The sequence below is a fragment of the Oncorhynchus nerka genome, linkage group LG2 (assembly GCF_034236695.1).
Source record: "Oncorhynchus nerka isolate Pitt River linkage group LG2, Oner_Uvic_2.0, whole genome shotgun sequence".
Taxonomy (NCBI): domain Eukaryota; kingdom Metazoa; phylum Chordata; class Actinopteri; order Salmoniformes; family Salmonidae; genus Oncorhynchus; species Oncorhynchus nerka.
Genome location: NC_088397.1, coordinates 29,107,371 through 29,129,927, shown reverse-complemented (window position 1 = coordinate 29,129,927; position 22,557 = coordinate 29,107,371). Strand labels below are relative to the sequence as shown.

At 40.5% G+C, this 22,557-nt stretch overlaps 1 protein-coding gene across 2 annotated transcripts; it reads left to right on the top strand.

Moving 5' to 3' along the window:
- Positions 1–1,612: 1,612 nt before the first annotated feature.
- Positions 1,613–22,263, top strand: LOC115134019 (chloride channel CLIC-like protein 1). Of its 2 annotated transcripts, XM_029667541.2 has the most exons (9): positions 1,613–1,930; positions 3,411–3,491; positions 8,345–8,569; positions 9,953–10,093; positions 10,725–10,782; positions 13,081–13,178; positions 13,550–13,645; positions 13,925–14,344; positions 17,548–22,263. In XM_029667541.2, exons 1-9 carry the CDS (start codon positions 1,775–1,777, stop codon positions 17,647–17,649), a joined length of 1,377 nt encoding a protein of 458 aa, XP_029523401.2. In that variant the 5' UTR covers positions 1,613–1,774; the 3' UTR covers positions 17,650–22,263. The 2 variants fall into 2 exon arrangements, with proteins under 2 accessions (XP_029523401.2, XP_029523411.2); XM_029667551.2 differs by lacking the exon at positions 3,411–3,491.
- The last annotated feature ends 294 nt before the right edge of the window (positions 22,264–22,557 follow it).

Sequence of the window (22,557 nt, the reverse complement as noted above, 5' to 3'; positions counted from 1 at the left end):
TGTGTCAACTTTTGACTGATACTGTATATACATCTGTATATCAACAGTTGATGAGTTTTATTAACTAAAAGTCCCAGAATAAAACCTTTAACTCCAATCCATTAGAATGATACGGTTTGTCTCGAACAGTTTAAGTTCCCCTCATCTATATCATGTGTTTATCTTACAGATATTCTGCCTGATTCACCTGATCTGGTGGAAGACATGCTAAAGTGTTTCAGTTCCTTGACCAAGGATGACTACTACAGTGAGGCCCTGGTAGAAATGGCTGAACAATACTGAGCAATAAAAGCAAATCCGTCAAGGCTGGTGTCTGAAATGCATTGCTTCGGCAAAAGCCCATGTCAGCCCAGCAGCCAAGAGAGCAGCTTGACATCCTGGCAGCATTATTTTAATTTAATGTTTATATTTCACCTTTATTTAACCAGGTAGGCTAGTTAAGAACAAGTTCTCATTTACAACTGCGACCTGTTCAAGATAAAGCAAAGCAGTGTGACACAGACAACAACCTCAGAGTTACACATAGAATAAACAAGCGTACAGGCAATAACACAATAGAAAAAAAGAAAGTCCTATATACAATGTGTGCAAATGGCATGAGGAGGTAAGGCAATAAATAGGCCATAGTAGCAAGTAATTACAATTTATCAAATTAATACTGGAGTGATAGATGTGCAGATGATGATGTGCAAGTAGAAATACTGGTGTGCAAAAGAGCAGAAAAGTACATAAAAACCATATGGGGATGAGGTAGGTAGATTGGATGGGCTTTTTACAGATTGGATGGGCTATGTACAGCTGCAGCGATCGGTTAGCTGCTCGGATAGCTAATGTTTAAAGTTAGTGAGGAAAATATAAGTCTCCAGCTTCAGCGAGTTTTGCAATTCGTTCCAATCATTGGCAACAGAGAACTGGAAGTAAAGGCGGACAAAGGAGGTGCTGGCTTTGGGGATGACCAGTGAGATATACCTGCTGGAGCGCGTGCTACGGGTGGGTGTTGTTATCGTGACCAGTGAGCTGAGATAAGGTGGAGCTTTACCTAGCAAAGACTTATAGATGGCCTGGAGCCAGTGGGTCTGGTGACGAATATGTAGCGAGGGCCAGCCGATTAGAGCATACAGGTCGCAGTGGTGGGTGGTATATGGGGCTTTGGTGACTATTTTTTTTTAAATGTGTTTATTTATTTCACCTTTATTTAACCAGGTAGGCTAGTTGAGAACAAGTTCTCATTTGCAACTGCGACCTGGCCAAGATAAAGCATAGCAATTCGCCACATACAACAACACAGAGTTACACATGGAATAAACGACCATTTCGGCAGATCATTTTAGAAAGAGAGGGTCCAGATTGTCAAGCCCGGCTGATTTGTAGAGGCCCAGATTTCGCCGCTCTTTCAGAACATCAGCTATCTGGATTTGGGTGAAGAAGATTTTTTGGGGGCTTTGGCGGGTTGCTGTGGAGGGTGCCGGGCAGTTGCCCCCAAAACGACAAAACTGATGGCACTGTGATAGACTGCATCCAGTTTGCTGAGTTGAGTGTTGGAGGCTATTTTGTAGATGACATCGTCGAAGTCGAGGATCGGTAGGTGGCGGAGTGCACATGTAATTGTTGCGAACGCCATTATACCAACGAAGAAGAATGTCGCCAAAGCCAGTTAGACCACAGCTTGAAGTTATTGTTGTGTTTGAGGCACGAGTTATTAAATGTAGCTTAGCTAGAGTAGCCTCCAAATGTTATAGTAGTAACGTTAGCTAGCCGTCTTCAAAGGAAGAAGATGTCAACAAGTGCTGTCACGATGTTAATCATCACTGCTGCTGTATGCAGCCTGTTGCTCGTTGCTCAAGGGCAGATGGACGATGAGGAATGGATTGATCCATATGATATGTTGAACTACGACCCAAGCACAAAGACCATGAGAAAGCCTGCTGAGGTACAGTACAACAGCTGCGCAATGCCTGCTTTTCGTGCCATGACTCGGTGCCATTAGTTTAAATTATTATTTTATTGTTAAGGGTGTCCCATCAAAAAAAATGTTTTTGACCAATGGGTAAAATAATGTGAAAGGCTGCAAAATGTTACTTTTTAGGCGACACGAACAAATTCACAGAAATGTGTGTTATCGAAGAGCATTTTCCAGTACATGAAACTCTTCGCGGCAAGAAAGCCATCGCCCATTCAACATATCCTAGATTTGTTTTTATTACTTCTTAACAAAACTTTTTTTTTTGTGGTTGTCATACGCTTACAATGTTTTGATTATTGATTGAACAGTCGTTAAGATTATATTTGGTTGTGATCTTTGCAAAATAATTTATGGACCAGCAGTTATTCGCTAGAATCGTAACGCTCGTTGATATAGGCTGTCGCAAAAGTTAGCCAAAGAGCCATTTTACTGGTTTAAGTGTAAGTATAATGCAGTTGATTTGCGATGACATAAACATTCTATTAAGCAGGACATTCAAACGAGCCTTAATCTTATTGTAATCCAAAAGTAGTGTGAAATGCACTCATAAGTAACATGTAAATCGGGGCTTTTTTATAAAAAAAATGGCGTTATATTTTTTGGTCTTTTACTTTCGGTTTTGTACACCAACTTCAAACAAAAGAAAATGCAATATTTTTGGTTATGAATAATATATTTCACTCTGTTTTAAATGGTACACTGATTATCTACACTAGACTTGCTTGTTTTGTCACAAACTGAAATGGCAGAACGATTTCTGCATTGTGCAGCTTTAAATGCGGAAGGCACATTTCGGTTTAATGCATTCAGTTGTGCAACTGACTAGGGATCCCCTTTCTGATGGTTGGCCAGTACGCTTCTGACTGTGCCAGGGGATGATTATGAGGCCAGATCGTTCTTCAAGATGTTCATAGACCAGCAGGGTCTAATAATAATAATATGTGGTTGAAGAGGATACGACAGGTCAGCACCTCCTTGGTAAATAAATGTCAGTTGGCTTTTCCTACGCAAGCTTTCAGAAGTTGAGACAGAAGATCTGAAATTTGGCACACGTGCTCAGGAATATGATTCTAGTTAACACGCGTGATATATCAGACACCACTGTCCTGATTTTGGCAAATTACACTGATTGGCCCAAGGGGGCTGCTATAGTAATCAACTGAAACCCCACACTTTAAAAAAAAGCATACCTCCTGTCCTATTTGAGCATTAATTTGTCACTAATTGGCCCAAAAGGGGGCGCCGCAACATTTGTGGGGGACGACATGTTTAATGTTGCCATGTTTTGTTGTTTTCTTTGACATGTTTCCTATTGCAGTAGCTAGCTATTTGAACAAAAACATGACAAATACACATTATTTTGAACATCTCTTAAATGCATATGACAGAATGGCGAGAAGGTGAAATGTCACTTTCCTGAGTTTTCTTTTTTTCTTTTTTTACACAGGTTTCACAGCTGCCTTCATGTAATCTGGTGTTCAAGCAATTCCTCACCAAGTTTCTAAAGGAGATTAAAAAATTTGGCCTGGTATGTTTTGGCATTGTCTCAACTTGTGTGAACACTAAATCGATGGCCTAATGCTCTTTATGTAAAGGCCGGAGCTATGGATCGGTAGGTAACCATCCTGCCTGCCCCCCTCAATCTTTTCCCCAGAGCTGATCAATCAGATTCACATTCTGCTCATGTTGTTTTAAAAAATAACCCCCTTTTTCGTAGTATCCAATTGTTAGTATTTACTGCCTTGTCTCCTCATCACTACAACTCTCGTACGGGCTCAGGAGAGACGAAGGTCGAGAGTCATGCGTCCTCCGAAGCACAACCCAACCAAGCCGCACTGCTTCTTAACACAGCGCGTATCCAACCCGGAAGCCAGCCGCACCAATGTGTTGGAGGCAACACCGTGCACCTGGCGACCTGGTCAACGCGCACTGCGCCCGGCCCGCCACAGGAGTCGCTAGTGCACGATGAGACAAGGATATTCCTACCGGCCTAACCCGGACAACACTAGGCCAATTGTGCGTCGCCCCACGGACCTCCCGGTCGCGGCCGGTTGCGACAGAGCCTGGGCTCGAACCCAGACTCTCTGTTGGCACAGCTAGCGCTGCGATGCAGTGCCTTAGACCACTGCGCCACCCGGGAGCTGCTAATGTTATTTTACACACAGATTCTTATTTTTTTTACATAGTTGCTGCTCACCCTCCCCCGCCCGTCATGTTTCTTACATTTCTTCCCAATCTCTTCACATTTCTTTACTCACCCTCTTCTGAACCAATTTGATTGACATGATGTAGCCTACGTCTCTGCCTCATATTTATGAATAGCAGAAATAAAAACCCTGCAGCTATTTGAAATGAATATTCTAAAAGTAAAGATATTTTGTAGGCTAATTTGGGATGTAGGCTAACTAAGAATATTGCAGGAGCACAAGCAGGGCACAGTCTACACATTGCATTGGGGCAAAAACAATCAGCGTTTTAACCAGATATACATTTGTGATGTTTGCAATAGCCTACTTTTACACCAGACAAAGACGTCTAAACATCGCCACGTGGAGGAAGGAGTATGGAATTACTCTAACGCCTTTAATATCAAGCAAGCCTTTTGAATTCGAGAACAAATATCTTGAGTGTTGCAAACAAAAATAATGATATTGAAAGCCAAAACAAATGTGCTTATTTTGTTTTGAGCAAAATAAATAATATTGCAAGGAAATAATTTTGAAAGGCAAGAACAAATTAATTGTAAATAAATCCCCCCAAAATATTCAGTGAAACGGGTCCCTCTTCCCCTGCAGTTTTTTCTATGTTTGGTTACGTTACCCTGCATTTTGCTTTCACTGCCTAGTAGGGCTGGGCGATATGGCCAAAATCTATATCCCGATAACGATACATATCACGCCATAGCACATTTTCTGTCATAAATACATAAATAGTTTATATAAAATTTTACTCAACAAATAAAAGGTACTTACTCATATTTGATTATTTCTCCTTTTATTTAGAACCTTTGTTCAAAATTTCAATTAAGCATGTATAAAATATTAATGTGTAAAATCTAAAAAGGTAAATGGAAAACATTTCAACTATAGTTGCAAACAAAATAAATATAGGTCTAAAAATGTTATATACAGTTGAAGTCAGAACTTTACATACGCTTATGTTTGAGTCATTAAAACTAGTTTTTCAACCACGCCACAAATTTCTTGTTAACAAACTATAGTTCTGGCAAGTCGGTTAGGACATCTACTTTGTGCATGACACAAGTAATTGTTTAGACAGAATATTTCGCTTTCACTGTATCACAATTCCAGTGGGTCAGAAGTTTACATACACTAAGTTGACTGCCTTTAAACAGCTTGGAAAATTCCAGAAAATTATGTCATGGCTTTAGATGCTTCTGATAGGCTAATTGACATAATTTGAGTCAATTGGAGGTGTACCTGTGGATGTATTTCAAGGCCTACCTTCAAACTCTGTGCCTCTGCTTGACATCATAGGAAAATCTAAAGAAATCAGCCAAGACCTCAGAAAGAAAATTGTAGACCTCAAAGTCTGGTTCATCCTTGGGAGCAATTTCCAAACACCTGAAGGTCCCACGTTCATCTGTACAAACAATAGTACGCAAGTATCAACACCATGGGACCACGCAGCCGTCATACAGCTCAGGAAGGAGATGCGTTCTGTCTCCTAGAGATGAACATACTTTGGTGTGAAAAGTGCAAATCAATCCCAGAACAACAGCAAAGGACCTTGTGAAAATGCTGGAGGAAACGGGTACAAAAGTATCTATATCCACAGTAAAACAAGTCCTATATCGACAACCTGAAAGGCCGCTGAGCAAGGAAGAAGCCACCGCTCCATAACCGCCATAAAAAAGCCAGACTACGGTTTGCAACTGCACATGGGAACTTTTTGGAGAAATGTCCTCTGGTCTGATGAAACAAAAATAGAACTGTTAGGCCATAATGACCATTGTTATATATGGAGGAAAAAGGGGGAGGCTTGCAAGCTGAAGAACAACATCTCAACTGTGAAGCACAGGGGTGGCAGCATCATGTTGTGGGGTGCACTTCACAAAATAGAAAATTATGTGAATATATTGAAGCAACATCTCAAGACATCAGTCAGGAAGTTAAAGCTTGGTTGCAAATGGGTCTTCCAATAGACAATGACCCCAAGCATACTTCCAAAGTTGTGGCAAAATGGCTTAAGGACAACAAAGTCAAGGTATTGGAGTGGCCATCACAAAGCTCTGACCTCAATCCTATAGAAAATTTGTGGGCAGAACTGAAAAATGGTGTGTGAGCAAGGAGGCCTACAAACCTGACTCAGTTACACCAGCTCTGTCAGGAGGAATGGGCCAAAATTCACCCAACTTATTGTGGGAAGCTTGTGGAAGTCTACCTGAATTGTTTAACTTGGGTCAAACGTTTCAAAGGCAAATGCTACCAAATACTAATTGGGTGTATGTAAACTTCTGACACACTGGGAATGTGATGAAAGAAATAATTCTCTCTACTATTATTCCGACATTTCACATTCTTAATAAAGTGGTGATCCTAACTGACCTAAGACAGGGAATATTTAGTGTGATTAAATGTCAGGAATTGTGAAAAACTGACTGGGCCACTAAAGGACATTCAGAGACTTGTCCTGAAGCCACTCCTGCGTTGTCTTGGCTGTGTGCTTGGGGTCATTGTCCTGTTGGAAGGTGAACCTTTCCCCAGTCTGAGGTCCTGAGAACCCGCTCTAGAGCACATTTTCATTGCTCTGCTCATATTTCCTCTCCTGACTAGTCTCCCAGTCCCTGCCGCTGAAGAACATCCCCACAGCATGATAATGCTGCCTCCACCATGCTTCACCGTAGGGATGGTGCCAGGTTTCCTCCAGATGTGACGCTTGGCATTCAGGCCAGAGAGTTCAATGTTGGTTTCATCAGACCAGAGAATTTAGTTTCTGCTCTGACATGCACTGTCAACAACTGTGGGACCTTTTTAAATAGACAGATGTGTTCCTTTTCAAATCATGTCAATTGAATTGACCACAGGTGGACTCCAAGTTGTAGAAACAGCTCAAGGTTGATCAATGGAAAAAGGATGCACCTGAGCTCAATTGAGTCTCATAGCGAAGGGTCTGAATACGTATGTAAATAAGGATTTCTGTTTTTATTTTGAATAAATGTGCAAAAATGTCAATCTGTTCGCTTTGTCATTATGGTGTATTGTGTGTAGATTGAGGATGTTTTTTAGAATCTATTTTAGAATAAGGCTGTAATGTAACAAAATGTGGAAAAGGTCAAGGGGTCTGAATACTTTCCAAATGCACTGTATGTACACTATATACAAAAGTATGTTGACTCTCCTTCAAATGAGTGGATTTGTCAAAATCATGGGCATTAACGTGGAATTACCCGTATACTAAAACGGAGAACAGCATCCTGTTCGTGAGAGTCTCATCTTTCCATAGAGGGGTCATATTCGTGTGTAGCCCAAATCGTTCGGAGATACTTTTGTTTTTCCGCTAGAAAACTGATTTTCGTAACATCTCCTGGTCTGCTAAATACTGATTTAGCTTTGCCACCTTCCACAGTAGATGCGGAAGGCCGACATGAGCTGATGTGATGGATCAAGACGCAGCCCATGCAAAAAAAAGCAACATATCTCTATGTTAAACAGATTTTGATGGGGATTTTTGTATTAAGCTAATTAGATGTCCACTCAGGTATCGGCTCTAGGGGGTTATGAAGTAAAGAATTTGTCCGGGCTGGTAAAATCCCTCCATGCGAGGTTGAAAACCAAATGGCCAGTAGCCTATCATAAAAGCGTCAAGAAAAGTTCAAGTTGTGACCCAGTAGCCTATTTCCCAAATATTTTAATAGCCTGAGAAGTTGTCCAAAATGTGCCGCATTCAAAAAGAACAAGAAGGAAGGTCAGTCCATTGGCCTAGGCTGTTCTCAATGGCAGCTTTATGAGAGACGGAACAAACAATATAACCTAACTCAGTACGGTACGAAAGCCTGTTGCTCATCAGTTGACTGTCATTTCTTCGTGGGCGCGCCACAACCTGACCTGGCCATGCTGAGACTCCACCAGAAAGATTAGAAAAGATTTGCCTTCACTTAGCCTCTGCCCACAACCATTATTTTTAACCAGTTATAGCATGTGATTTTGCACTATAGCCTGACAGTGGTTGTAGTGGAGGTATTTATAATAGGGGGCAATACCATCTTTTATAAAAGTTGAGTACATAATCACAATGGGATAAAGGTTGACATCGCCCAACCCAAGTGTTACCCCCTTGTGATGTAATATGCTATCTGTATATGCCAAAGTGACTGTACTTTGTTGTGCTATTTATTTTCTATTCCTTTCCAACCACTAGCCCAGTGATTTCCAGAATGATCTCTACTACGACGCCAAAGTAAGACTGTCTCGGCAAGCGTTGGCGGAGTTCTGGAAGCTTCTGGAGGGAATGGACACCTGTAGAATGGGGGATCTGGACGATGCCCTCAGCCAGATCCTGGTGGATCTCAAACCACATGAACTCGAGGCCTCGAGATGGCACTTTGAGGACACCTTTGGTGTGGAGATCGACACAGTCATGAAGGTGATAATGTGTAGCAGAAGGACTGTGATGCTCAAAATCAAGTGCACACCACATGTGCACACCGCCGCACACACCACATGTGGTTTGCCTAAAGGAATTGATGATTGACAGTTTGTAAAGTAGGCTACAGGGAGGATGAAATTTAAAATAACTTTTATTTTTCTGTGAGGGAACGCCTTTTCTGGAAAACACAGTAACTCATGGGCAAGGACTAGCCTACACACAAACTAAAGGACATATGAAAACAAAACTACTCTCAATGGTGCTGGCTGGCATGTCTGATCTCTGCTTGAGGAGACGAGTCGATCTGCGCCACTGACTGAGATGCGTATGAAGCTAACTGCCACTTTTGTGTTCATCGATATCTTAACCGCTACGATTCAGAGCACAGTCATTTACTGTACACTCGAGACCAGACAGAACTGATACCACTCGTTGGCGTTATAACGCCAGGAATATTTCTCATCGTCATTGCAGTTATTTAAGGAGCGACTGCCCCTAAAAACTTAAACGGCCTATGAGACATCAATATGAGTGAGAAACATTTTATTATTGTGTCAACATTGACTACAAAATGTAAATAGGATCATTTTGGTCATAAAGTAGTTCTGGTCCAAAACAGATTTGCACGATAGGAAAGTCACGGAATGAAGGGTACCGTAACAGTTTTCCGTGCGTTGGGTTTATTATAATCCTGCCCACAGCTGGCAGTACCCAAGTAATCGTCAATTAGGAGCGCAGCTGCACGCAACCTGATCGTAATGCCCATGGTCAATTTGGTTTGACATTCGATATCCCTATGTGGCTAGTTGGAGACATCCGTAAACTACACAATGTACATGGGGCAATATTTTAAAAGGTCAGTAGCTCCAAATGTTTGACTTAACCTCAAACCATCAAAACATTTTAGAAATGTAGATACAAATATTGAAAGCATTTAATGAGACAACTAAAATATGTGCGACATGAAAATATTGTCCCAGAGATGGGCTATCCGAAGTGGAGCCAAATTTTCCACGCTCGCTCACCAGCTGGCTGAAGCTAAATTACAAAATGATTTAGTTAACTCTTCCCACCTGCGAACACGAGACACAAACATCAAACCACACCCCGAAACCAAATCCTGTTTGAATTCAATCATGGCTGTTAGCATTTCTTAATGAACCAAAACAAAGCCAAAGAAGTGTTTACCAAACTCTGTCCTGGGGGGCCCCCTTGGTGCACGTTTCAATTTTTTCCGTAGCACTTCACAGCTGATTCAAATAACCAACTCATCAAGCTATTTTTTGAATCTGCTTGTGTAGTGCTAATGAACAATTCTAAACTGGCCCCCAGGACAGAGTTTAGGAAGCCCTGCTCTAAAGGACCTTCTCTCTCTTCCAGGTGTTTGTTTGTGTCTTAGTTATAGTGGTCATCGTCTGCAGCGAGCTGTGGTCTACAGTCTCCTGGTTTGTCCAGTTCAAGCGAATCTTCACCATCTGCTTTCTCATCGGTCTGGTGTGGTTTTGCTTCCTCCTCTACAAGGTAAATTATCAATACACACATCCATGCATTCTGTAAAATGTCCACTTGCTAATAACCCCTTACTGTCTATGATGTTCTATGTCTAGTAGTAAATAAATATAGTTATTATAATTAATTTAAAGAATATTTGAAGGTACAAAATTACTTATTTTCAGACAGTGGCCAGTCTGGCTACTTTCAGTGTAGGGTCTGTCTGATTCAGGATTGATTCATGTTCTCAGAAGTAAAAAAATCTGTAGGCTAAATGCTACAACAGTATTTTGTCTTTGCAAATAATATTTTTGGGGGGGTTTATGAACAGGTAAGGATGACTTAAGCTAGTTCAGCTATTTATAATATGCCATAGTCTATAATTTAAAAAAATCTAAGCCAACTAAATAAATTGAAGGAACACCAAGGAATATCTTTAGGGGAAAACAAAATGTCTTATCAGGAGATTTGGACTATGATGTGTTTTTTTGTGAGATTGATTGATAGATGAGGGATAATAGCAGTTGTGGAACCAGGGTTCGAACTGTGGGTGTGTGGACCCAGGGACGGCAGCAACTGCCACTAAACCAGCTTCTGATCCAGGAATGGTACAATGCTAAATCCATCATATCTGTCATTGTAATTTTTATTGTCCTGTCAGATTGACTTTGCCGTCGACGCGAAATGCACCGGGAAAATTGACTGGTGGAACTTAAATGGTGAGATGACGCAAAAAAACATTAACACCTGAGTTTTGCATAACAAAAATGTGGGATTACATTTGAATAAATGCGTCGTTATTTTATAATAATTGGTGCATGAAGAGATAATATATCCATTTTGTAATGCCATTAAAAAAATAGGTATTAAAACGCATGGACATTGATAGAGACATAGTATGTGAGCGGAGAGGAGTGGAGCATGCTTAATTTGTCTGGAGCGTGGCGTGAGATTCCCAAAGGCCGGGGCATCGGCCTTTTAGCCCGCTCCAAAGTAGCGCTCCGCTAGCACTCGCGTCACGAGCTCAGAGCATGCCAGTGTGCTGCTATCTACAGCCCCTTCCTTTAGCTACGGTTACGGAGTTCGCTAAATATTTTCAAAAAGAAACTGATAGAACACACAGATGCTAAATCAAGTCGACTTACAACGACGAGGACCAAGAGGGAATGCGGGGATATAGTGTCCACAACTCAATAATCATTGTGGAATCTGAAAAGACACCTATCCCTTACTTTCTACGTGCACATGCAGACAGAAAGGAACGAGGTGGGTAGATAACTGTCATTGTAGCAAAGCATTTATAAGCCCAAAAAATTGTGTCTTAAACGTTTCTTTCATTTTTGTTCTATTATCTATACTCTAGGCCATCATTGATTTTGGCCCAATAAGGACTGGCATATTCCCATGTTCAAGGAGCTTTCCGTTTTGATTGGGTTATTTTGCCTAAAAACCTTTTAGTCCTACCTATAGAAACATTTAAAAACAACTCTGCCTTCCTGCCCAGCCTGGCAAAAGTGGCCCGAATGGTATTTAGCATCCCCAGTGGCTCTGCAAGTGTACAGTTCTCCAAGAAACTTAGCATGAGCCTGAAGCCACAGACTCTGGCCAAACTCATGTTTCTAAAAATGAATTCAAAGGCACTATTAAGTTATTTTTTATTTAACTCTTGAGTCACAGCCTATATGCGCAATTTATAGACTATAATGATTTAATACAACCAGCCTATTGTGTCGCACACGCAAATGCTTCACAATGTATTTATTTGTAGGCTATAGCCTTGAAATAATATAGCCTAAATAATTCATTTTCGTTCCTGACTACCTGCTATTTAATGACATGTAGCCTATTTTCGCTTCTTACATTCACCTTTTCATGTTTATTCAAATCATTTTCATTCAAATCCATATGTTTTGGTTTCAATACTTAAAAAACAATTGGTAGATCCAGGTAGTCACAAATAGTGTTGGTTAAATTGTGATTTTAATGAATGGAGCAAATTGGAGCAGAAGTTTTTAATTTATTTTTCAGCATGGTTTTTGACCTCCATGTACGACAAGCGCGATTTCCAACCACTCAACTCCGCTCACATACTCTGGTTGGAGACCATTTAGACCTGAGCACCTTTTCTTGTATAATTATCAGTAGTAATAATCCTTTTATGGGTTAGGGCTGATAAAATTGTAAATTACTATCTCGCTCTTTACTGGTTTATGTAATGATGTTCTCTTAGTATGAATATGTGTTTTTATATTTATATCCTTGTAGATTGAAAGTGTTGTTCGGTTTAAGCTCTTTGTGTATGAGAAGTGGAGTTTATTTAGTGGACTACAGTGAACTGTAGGAATGTGTACTCCCAATAACTCGAGGCCCTCTCACCACTGGTAAAAAGTCCTGTGATATGCACAGAGGTTCTAGATTTCTGGTACAAACTCCAGGAAGACCGCAAAAAAAGAAGAAGCTCAAACTAGATTTGTTACACTCAACTGGAAGTGTCAGCTAAGAACATACAATTCAATGCCCATTTTATACCCTTAGTTTTCACGTCTTCCTTTCCAGAAAGATGTGTTTCAGTACTTTTCCATCATCCACTATTTCTCTGTGCTCCTCCTCGCATATCACAGGAATTATCAGTCAAGAGAGGGCCTTGAGTTATCGAGAGTGCACATTCCTGCAGTCCACCAAAACATTCCACTTCTCATACACAAAGAGCTTCCACCTAACACTACTTTATATCTTAAAGGATATATATATAAAAAAATAACATCTATTTAAGAGAATATAGTGATATATACCAGTAAAGATAGAAAATAGTCCGATTTGTAAATTACTATATTTTTGTATATCAGCCCTTACCCATAATTATTAGAACAGATAAGTATACAAGAAAATGTGCTAATGGTCTCCAACAGCATAAACATTTTGTTACACTTTTTGCAGTAAGCTTACTGTGGAAATGCATATTGGTTTATGTTGCCATGAAGCCTACTATATTGGACTCCTTCCTACCTTTACCCCAGATTGGTACAGAGGTGCCATGACTCTCCAGGAAGGTCTCTGTAAGATGTACAACAAAGTCCTCACCGTCAGCCCAATCCTTCTCGTATCCCAAGCGAAGGTAACCTGTAGTTGACAACCGGGGTTGGGGACAATTCCATTTCAAGTCAGCCGTATAGGATGTAAGTGCAGAGCCTTTGGTCTAGCGGGTAATGCCCTCGGCACATAAACTGCTCCCTACCGGAGATGAGGGATCAAACCAACTCCAACCCTTATATCCTTCCCACCTCTCTGTATCTGTCTCTAATTCTACCTGTCCAAATCAAGTAAACAATGAGTGAATCCTTCCTGCATTGAAATGGAATTGACCGCAACCCTGTTGATGACCAATTACCTGTGTAGCATTTAGCCCATTTCCATGATGGTGTGTTATGTCTCTCTCTGAATGCAATCACTATGACCATCACCGACCTCTTCACGGAAACTCTGAAGAACTTTGGCCAGAGGATCAGCGAGTTGCTCGTAGCCATCAAGGTCCTACCGGTCACCCGGGATATCCCTGTGCTCCTCTTCGTGCTTTCCATCCTGGTGCGTGTACACACACACACACACACTTGAAACACTTTTAGAAGGCCTTGGGTAAATCCCATTTCAATTAAAACAATTCAGAAAGAGAATTGGTGTTGAAAAATCCTTAAGAAAATAAATGGCCCTTTTTAATGCTTGAAAGAGAAATTTAAATTTACTTCCATATTTAAATGGAATTGAACCCATCCCTGACTATCACACGGCAGTCATAGTAACTGTTTCCAGTTGTAGCCAGTTCGCTACATGTCACTGAAGCAGTATATTCCTCATGTTCCTCAGGTGTTTATGTACTGTAGCTGCCAGGCAGCCATCAAGCACTGCATTACGAGACTGCTGAGAATCGGCAGGCCCAGGGACACCCCTCCTCCAGCCATGGACCAGCCCGAGCCCCAGGCCCATCCTGGAGGTACAAACCATGACCCACTGGCAGGGGGGGAGGCCCTTCAATGCTCCCCTCCCAGAAACGTGGAGACCCTTAGGAACGACGACTGTCCGTTTAGCAACGCCCAGGAAGAGGTACAACAACCAGTTGTAGGTGGGGCCACAACTGCAGGCAATGACTCACAAGAAGCAAAACCCTCTCTAGCTAAAGCCAAACCCAATGAGAGGGACGTGACGTCTGAATCTAAGGTGGCTACTGACGGGGAGTCTAAGCAGCTGGCCGAGAGGCAGCCCTCACCAACTACACAGGGGAATAATGTAAGTGGTTTGTGTTGATCTCAGCTGAGTTATGGATGCGAAGGTGTTCCCTTATGAACCTGGGGGCTTATCAAAAGCAGCCTGTCATTCTAGGTCTTTAGCCGCTACACTGGAAGTGTATACCGGAGGTAAGGCCAGCAGAGAGCAAGCCACTCCAGCAAGTGGTCTCAGCCGTGAGCTGTACAACAAATCCTTAAAACTACAACCAAACATAATTTGACACTTCAGAGCTGCAAGCCACAGAGGGGACCCGCCAGCCTGTGTAGCAGTGGAGGAAAAGGTTGCGTAGAGTGTGGATTTGGGGAAATTGTATGTAGAAGGACCGGAGAAGTTCAACCGTTGACTTTTTAAAAGGACGTTCTACTCCAAAATGAATTAAAATAATCTCAAATATAATTTCCACCTCCCAGAAATAAGCCCAATAAGATATTACATATTGGTAAAATGATTTTAACATATTGGACCAGGCGTATATATAGCCTATGCATGGTCCATCTTATCAGGTATGCTATAAGCATTATCACCTGTAGCCCAAGTGACTATAAATGAATAGGCTGACTCATTGGTTTTGCTATCTGCATTTAACATGGGCATAATCATTAGCTAGATCCGAAATGGGATCTTTTAACTAGTTAGCATGTTTTGATAAATGTTATGTCCAGACAAGTTGCATAAACACACTGAATATAGGATAACTTGGGGACAAAACGCCACACAGAAACCACTTGGTGTCGGCATGCTCCTCGGACCCAAATGCTGGTGACGGGTAGCACTTTGCTGGGCAGCTGGCATTGAAAGCCCCCTGCTAGGTGAAAGGTGTTCCAATGACGGGCCATAAGGTTATTATAGCTGGTGGTGGATGGTTGTCAAACTGTTGAAAAACGATCATTCAGACCAGACTTCCTGATTTGAACTTTTGTGAACGACATTATGGACATTGGAAAATTACCTATGTTTATGGGTATACAGTCAATAAGTCCCCTGTCCTTGTTTTTAAATGCCAACCACAGCACCTTATATTAGGAAGGTGGTGTTAATGTTTTGTACACTGCATTCGGAAAGTAATTCAGACCCCTTTTTCCACATTTTTGTTACGTTACAGCTTAATTCTAAAATGGATGTACTTTTCCCCCCCCCCTCATCAATCTACACTCAATACCACAAAATGACAAAGCGAAAATAGATTTTTAGAAATGTTTGCAATTTAAAAATTAAATAATAATAAATAAAAAACAAATACCCTATTTTCACAAGTATTCAGACCATTTTGCCATGAGACTCGAAATTGAGCACAGGTGCATCCTGTTTCCATTGATCATCCTTGATGTTTCTACAACTTGATTGGAGTCCCCTGTGGTGTCAGGACTATCATTAAATGTGAAGACTATTATTTGATCAATTCTCTGTGTAATTATTATTACGTGATTAAACTAATCATGTAAACTTGAATTAACTAGGAAGTCAGGGCACCACAGATCTCTATTTCCCAAATCGACTCGTCAGATATTTTCATATCTTAACAAAACAATCTCTTATTAAGGAATTATTATTATTATTATTACCTCACCTGTTCTCATTACTGACCATCGCAAACCCTTGAATATCTGCACGAACCCTAGCCTAAATCATGAATCAGCGATATACAAATTGGCTTATTTATTTACTAACTAAATAGTCACACAGAATTACTTAAACAAACAGTAGTTATTTGGGTTACTACATGATACAAAGAAAGTCCCTAGCAGACAAAGCCGATATGATGGCTTGGTAGACAAACGAAAGAGGTGGGGACTGAGCGAGAGCGGGAAAAACTAAATGGATTCACTACACATAGTTGATAATTATATTAATTGAAATGCTAATCCTTTGCACACGAATGGCCGCTCATTTGAGAATAATTGCAATGTATATATTTAGGCCCGTATGTCGTTTTTATCTTCTCTGTTGGAATCCGGTCCGTCTGCTGGAGAGTCAGTTCATAATTGTCCATAGAGCTCCGAGACAGGATTGTGTCGAGGCACAGATCTGGGGAAGGGTACCAACAAAAATTCTGCAGCATTGAAGATCCCCAAGAACACAGTGGCCTCCATTCTTAAATGGAAGAAGTTTGGAACAACCACAAACTCTTCCTAGAGCAGGCCGCCTGGCCAAACTGAGCAATCGTGGGAGACAGACCTTGGTCAGGGAGGTGACGAAGAATCCAATGGTCACTCTGACAGAGCTCCGGAGGCCCTCTGTGGAGATGGAAGAACCTTCTAGAAGGACAACCATCTCTACAGCACTCCACCAATCAGGCCTTTATGGTAGAGTGGCCAGATGGAAGCCACTCCTCAGTAAAAGGCACAATAGCCAGTTTGGAGATTGCCAAAAGGAACCTAAAGGACTCAGACCATGAAAAAAAACAAGATTCTCTGGCCTGTGAAACCAATAATATGAAACCAACCAATATATACTCTTTGGCCAGAATACCAAGCGTCACGTCTGGAGGAAACCTGGCACCATCCCTATGGTGAAGCATGGTGGTGGTAGCATAATGCTGTGGGCATGTTTTTCAGGGACTGGGATACTAGTGAGGTAGATCCTTGATGAAAACCTGCTCCAGAATGTTCAGGACCTCAGACTGGGATGAAGAGTCACCTTCCAACAAGACAACGACCCAAAGCACACAGCCAAGACAACGCGGGAGTGTCTTTGGGACAAGTCTCTGAATGTCCTTGAGTGGCCCAGCCAGAGTCCGGACTTGAACCCGGTCAAACATCTCTTGAGAGACCTGAAAATAGCTGTGCAGCGACGCTCCCCGTCCTACCTGACAGAGCTTGAGAGGATCAGCAGAGAAGAATGGGAGAAACTCCCCAAATACATGTGTGCCAAGCTTGTAGTGTCATACCCTTGAAGAATCAAGGCTGTAATCACTGCCAAAGGTGCTTCAACAAAGTACTGAGTAAAGGGTCTGAATACTTATGTAAATGTAATATTTGTTTTTTTTGTGGGGTTTTTTGAAAATAAATTTCCAACCATTTCTAAACCTGTTTTTGCTTTGTCATTATGGGGTATTGTGTTTAGATTGAGAAATCTATTTTAGAATAAGGCTGTAACGTAAAAAGTCAAGGGGTCTGAATACTTTTGGAATGCACTGTAGCTGTGGCATCTCATAAGTTGGAATGATTTGTTTCTAAATATTGCTCTTTGCTTACTGTTTGCAGACGCAGGAGAAGTCATCAGAAGAGAAGACTATCTCAGGGCAGCATGGTGAAACTGATAGGGTGCCTGTACAAGAGACTGAACCAACGTCGCTAGCACTATAGACTATATTCTTGTCATTGACAGCAGTGCGAAATCTCAAATCCATTGGATGCCTTAAGCCAGTTATGAAGATGCAGTTTCTCAAGATAATGAAGAATACTTTTTATTTCATTTTTTAAAAATGTTTTTCAGTTTACAATGTAGGCCAGTGTTTTTTTTTATCTTAAAAAAAAAATAGCAGGTTGTTTACCTGTCTTACATTCTTTTTTTGTTATGGAAAGACCACCCTTAATATTGTATAGATTCCATCAATGTAATTGTCCATCATTTACAATCCCCCATATTTTTTGTTTATATATATATATATATATATATTTTTTTTTTTAAACACACAGTACTGTTCAAAACACCAGTCTCAACATCAACAGTGAAGAGGCAACTCCGAGATGCTTGCCTTCTAGGCAGAGTTCCTTTGTCCAGTGTCTGTGTTCTTTTACCCATCTTGATCTTTTCTTTTTATTGTCCAGTCTGAGATATGGCTTTTTCTTTGCAACTCTGCCTAGAATTCCAGCATCCCGTAGTCGCCTCTTCACTGTTGATGTTGAGACTGGTGTTTTGCGGATACTATTTAATGAAGCTGCGAGTTGAGTACTTGTGATGCATCTGTTTCTCAAACTAGACACTAATGTACTTGTCTTCTTGCTAATTTGTGCACCGGGGCCTCCCACTCTTTCTATTCTGGTTAGAGCCCGTTTGCGCTATTCTGTGAAGGGAGTAGTACACAGCAGTGTACGAGATCTTCAGTTTCTTGGCAAATTCTCGCATGGAATCGCCTTCATTTCTCAGAACAAGAATAGACTGATGAGTTTCAGAAGAAAGTTCTTTGTTTCTTGCCATTTTGAGCCTGTAATCGAACCAACAAATGTTGATGCTCCAGATACTCAAGTAGTCTAAAGGCCAATTTTATTGCTTCTTTAATCAGCATGACAGCTTTCAGCTGTGCTAACATATTTGCAATAGCCATTTAAAATTATAAACTTGGATTAGCTATAAACTATCAAAATAGTCTCACACCATGTTACCTCCCAGCAATTTAATGGGTTTTTACCAACATTTCGGCATCACTGTGCCTTCCTCAGGGTAATGTCATGAATACTTGAACCAGGTTATGTTGACGCAGTGAAATTAGTGTAACCAATGACAATAGTGAGGGGTGTGTCATAATGATTAAGTTAATTAAAATGAATGAAACTGTTGAATTGTATATGGCATATCAAATATAGTATGCTATAGTTATCATATAGAAACAATGGAATAGTGTACATATCAGCGTCAACATATATTATTGTTAAATTCAATTTCACATTGTTTTTGTTACATGTAATATGTTGGTTCAACCTTAATATATAATTAACATCAACAGGGGGAACACATTAGGAATACGCTTATAAGCTGTAAAAAAAAATATTTATAAGATTTGTTCATGGAGGAAAATGTGTTCATAAGAAGGGCCTGAGATCAAAGTCAATATTCAGACCACTAGGGGTCAATGTTTTTAGATAGGATATCCACTAACCCTCCCTTTGTAGTAGTAGGATCTCGATGTTACCTCCTCTCCTTGGTAGAGAAACATGCTCAATGCCTGTGTATTTGAGGGAGGAGATGGGATGGTTAGCTTCAACAAAGTGAGCTGCTACTGGATAGTCAATGTTCTTACACCTGATTGAGCTGCGGTGTTCAGCTATGCGTTGTTTTAATTGTCTTTTCGTTTGTCCTACGTAGGCTTTTCCACATGAACAGGTGATGAGAGATTACTCCCTTGGTCTTGCATGAGATGATACCCCTAACAGTTATCTTTTGACCTGTATGTGGGTGTCTGAAGAAAAATGTTTTTGTTGTCTTATTGCACTGTGCGCATAGCATCGTATTGCGCTTTGTGTATAAGTCTGTGTAATGCATCATTCTTTGATAATCCATAATTCCAGGTAGTTTATTTTTCTCTCATCAGTCTGCATGGTGAATTAGGTATTCAGAGCTCTTGTTTAGTAGAGTTTGGAATTCATTTAGTTCCTGCTGACTTCCTTCCCAGAGCACAATGACATCTATGTATCTCTTCCATAGCAGTATTTTAGAAAGTAAGGGGTGTGTCTCTGTTTTAAAAAAGGAATGCTTCTCCAAATTGTCCCACATACAGGTTTGCATAGTTGGGGAAAAAGGGGAGCCCATGGCTGCACCCTAAATTTGAAGGGAAAGGTCTGACTGAAAGACAAAGTAGTTATGGGATAATACCAGTTCAGTAAGATGTAAGATGCAATCATTGGATGGAGCAAGGGTAGAGTCTCTCTGCTGAAGGAAGTGTTGTAGCGCCCGCAAGCCTCCAGTGTGTGGGATGTTAGTGTACAAGCTCTCCACATCAAAAGTGGCCAGGAGGATGCCCCCTGGAACTGAAACTTGGATTAGCTAACACAATGTGCCATTGGGACACAGGAGTGATGGTTGCTGATAAGTGGAACCTGTGTAGCTATAAACTGCTTTTTTAAATTTAATTTATGGAATAGCTACAATAGTCATTTACACCATTAACAATGTCTACACTGTATTTCTGATCAATTTTATGTTATTTTAATGGACATAAATAGTTTTTGAAAGAAAATAAGGAAATGTCTAAGTGACCCCAAACTTTCAAACGGTTGTGTGTGTGTGTGTATACATACATACCCACACTCAGTTAAGTCGGTTTACATACACTTAAGCCAAATACATTTTAAACTCAGTTTTTCACAATTCCTGACATTTAATCCTAGTAAAAATTCCCTGTCTTAGGTCAGTTAGGATCACCACTTTATTTCAAGAATGTGAAATGTCAGAATAATAGTAGAGAGAATGATTTATTTCAGCTTTTATTTCTTTCATCACATTCCCCAGTGGGTCAGAAGTTTACATGCACTCAATTAGTATTTGGTAGCATTGCCTTTAAAATGGTTTAACTTGGGTAAAATGTTTGGGGTAGCCTTCCACAAGCTTCCCACAATAAGTTGGGTGAATTCTGGCCCATTCCTCCTGACAGAGATGGTGTAACTGAGTCAGGTTTGTAGGCCTCCTTGCTCGAACACACTTTTTCAGTTCTGCCCACAAATTTTCTATAGGATTGAGGTCAAGGCTTTGTGATGCCCACTCCAATATCTTGACTTCGTTGTCCTTAAGCCATTTTCCCACAACTTTAGACGTATGCTGGGGGTCATTGTCCATTTGGAAGACTCATTTGCAACCAAGCTTTAACTTCTTGACTGATGTCTTGATGTTGCTTCAATATATCCACTATTTTATTTCCTCATGATGTCATCTATTTTGTGAAGTGCACCAGTTCCTCCTGCAGAAAAGCACCCCCACATCATGATGCTGCCACCCCCGAGCTTCACGGTTGGGATGATGTTCTTCGGCTTGCAAGCCTCCCCTTTTTTCTCCAAACATAACGATGGTCGTCATGGCCAAACAGCTATTTTTGTTTCGTCAGACCAGAGCACATTTCTCAAAGTGTACGATCTTTGTCCCCATGTGCAGTTGCAAACCATAGTCTGGCTTTTCTATGGGGGTTTTGGAGCATATTCTTCTTCCTTGCTGAGCGGCCTTTCAGGTTATGTCGACATAGGACTCGTTTTACTGTGGATATAGATACTTTTGTACTTGTTTCCTCCAGCATCTTCACAGGGTCCTTTGCTGTTATTCTGGGATTGATTTGCACTTTTCGCACCAAAATACGTTCATCTCTAGGAGACCGAACACGTCTCCTTCCTGAATGGTGTGACGGCTGCTTGGTCTCATGGTGTTTATACTTGCGTACTATTGTTTGTACAGATGAACATAGTACTTTCAGGCGTTTGGATATTGCTCCCAAGGATGAACCAGACTTGTGGAGGTATACAATTGTTTTTCTGAGGTCTTGGCTGATTAAAAAAAAAAAAAATCCCATGATGTTAAGCAACGAGGCACTGAGTTTGAAGGTAGGCCTTGAAATACACCCACAGGTACACCTCCAATTGACTCAAATGAGATTATTTAGCGTATCAGGAGCCACTAAAGCCATGACATCATTTTCGGGAATTTTCCAAGCTGTTTAAAGGCACAGTCAATGTAGTGTATGTTAACTTCTGACACAGTGAATAAGTGAAATAATCGGTCTGTAAACAATAGTTGGAAAAATTACTTGTGTCATGCACAAAGTAGATGTCCTAACCGACTTGCCAAAACTATAGTTTGTCAACAAGAAATTTGTGGAGTGGTTGAAAAACAAGTTTTAATGACTCCAACCTAAGTGTATGTAAACTTCCGACATCAACTGTATATACACACAAATATATACAGTACCAGTCAAAGTTTGGACACATCTACTCAGTCCATTTATTTTTTTCATTTTTAAAAAACTATTTTCTACATTGTAGAATAATAGTGAAGACATCAAACTATGAAATACCTCATATGGAATCATGTAGTAACCAAAAAAGTGTTAAACAAATAAAAAAATATTTGAGATTCTTCAATATCAGGTTTTGCCTTTGACAGCTTTGCACAAGTTCCTTACTACTTTTTTTTCTTCCAATCAGTGGATTTGAGTTTTACCACTATTTATTGTATTATTTGTTCTTATATGAATAAAGGGGAAAAAGGCCATTCTTGAACATGGGGTGAGACACTTTTGCTAATCTGCTAGAAAACCCATTCAGATTTAGGTATACCTGACGCATTTAGTGAGAGGTCTGTTTTATTATTTCTGCCCTCCAAATTCATATTCATTATTTAAATAGGCCCATTTTAAATTGTATGCCTTGCCATTCCAAATCAAAAAATATATATATATTTTTTTGCTCATGTAATTAAAAAAAAAAACAGATTGTTAGGTGCAAGACCATAAGCAAATAGGTCAACTGGGATATGATGAAAGAGTTCATCTGTGATTCCCCCCCCCCCCACAC

What these genes read in the sequence shown, in the direction of transcription:
- LOC115134019 (XM_029667541.2), top strand. Translation starts at nt 1,775, where the DNA reads ATGTCAACAAGTGCTGTCACGATGTTAATCATCACTGCTGCTGTATGC. An exon ending in AGATTAAAAAATTTGGCCTG is followed by an intron (nt 3,492 to 8,344) that starts GTATGTTTTGGC and finishes TCCAACCACTAG; the next exon opens with CCCAGTGATTTCCAGAATGA. An exon ending in TTCTCGTATCCCAAGCGAAG is followed by an intron (nt 13,179 to 13,549) that starts GTAACCTGTAGT and finishes GAAACTCTGAAG; the next exon opens with AACTTTGGCCAGAGGATCAG.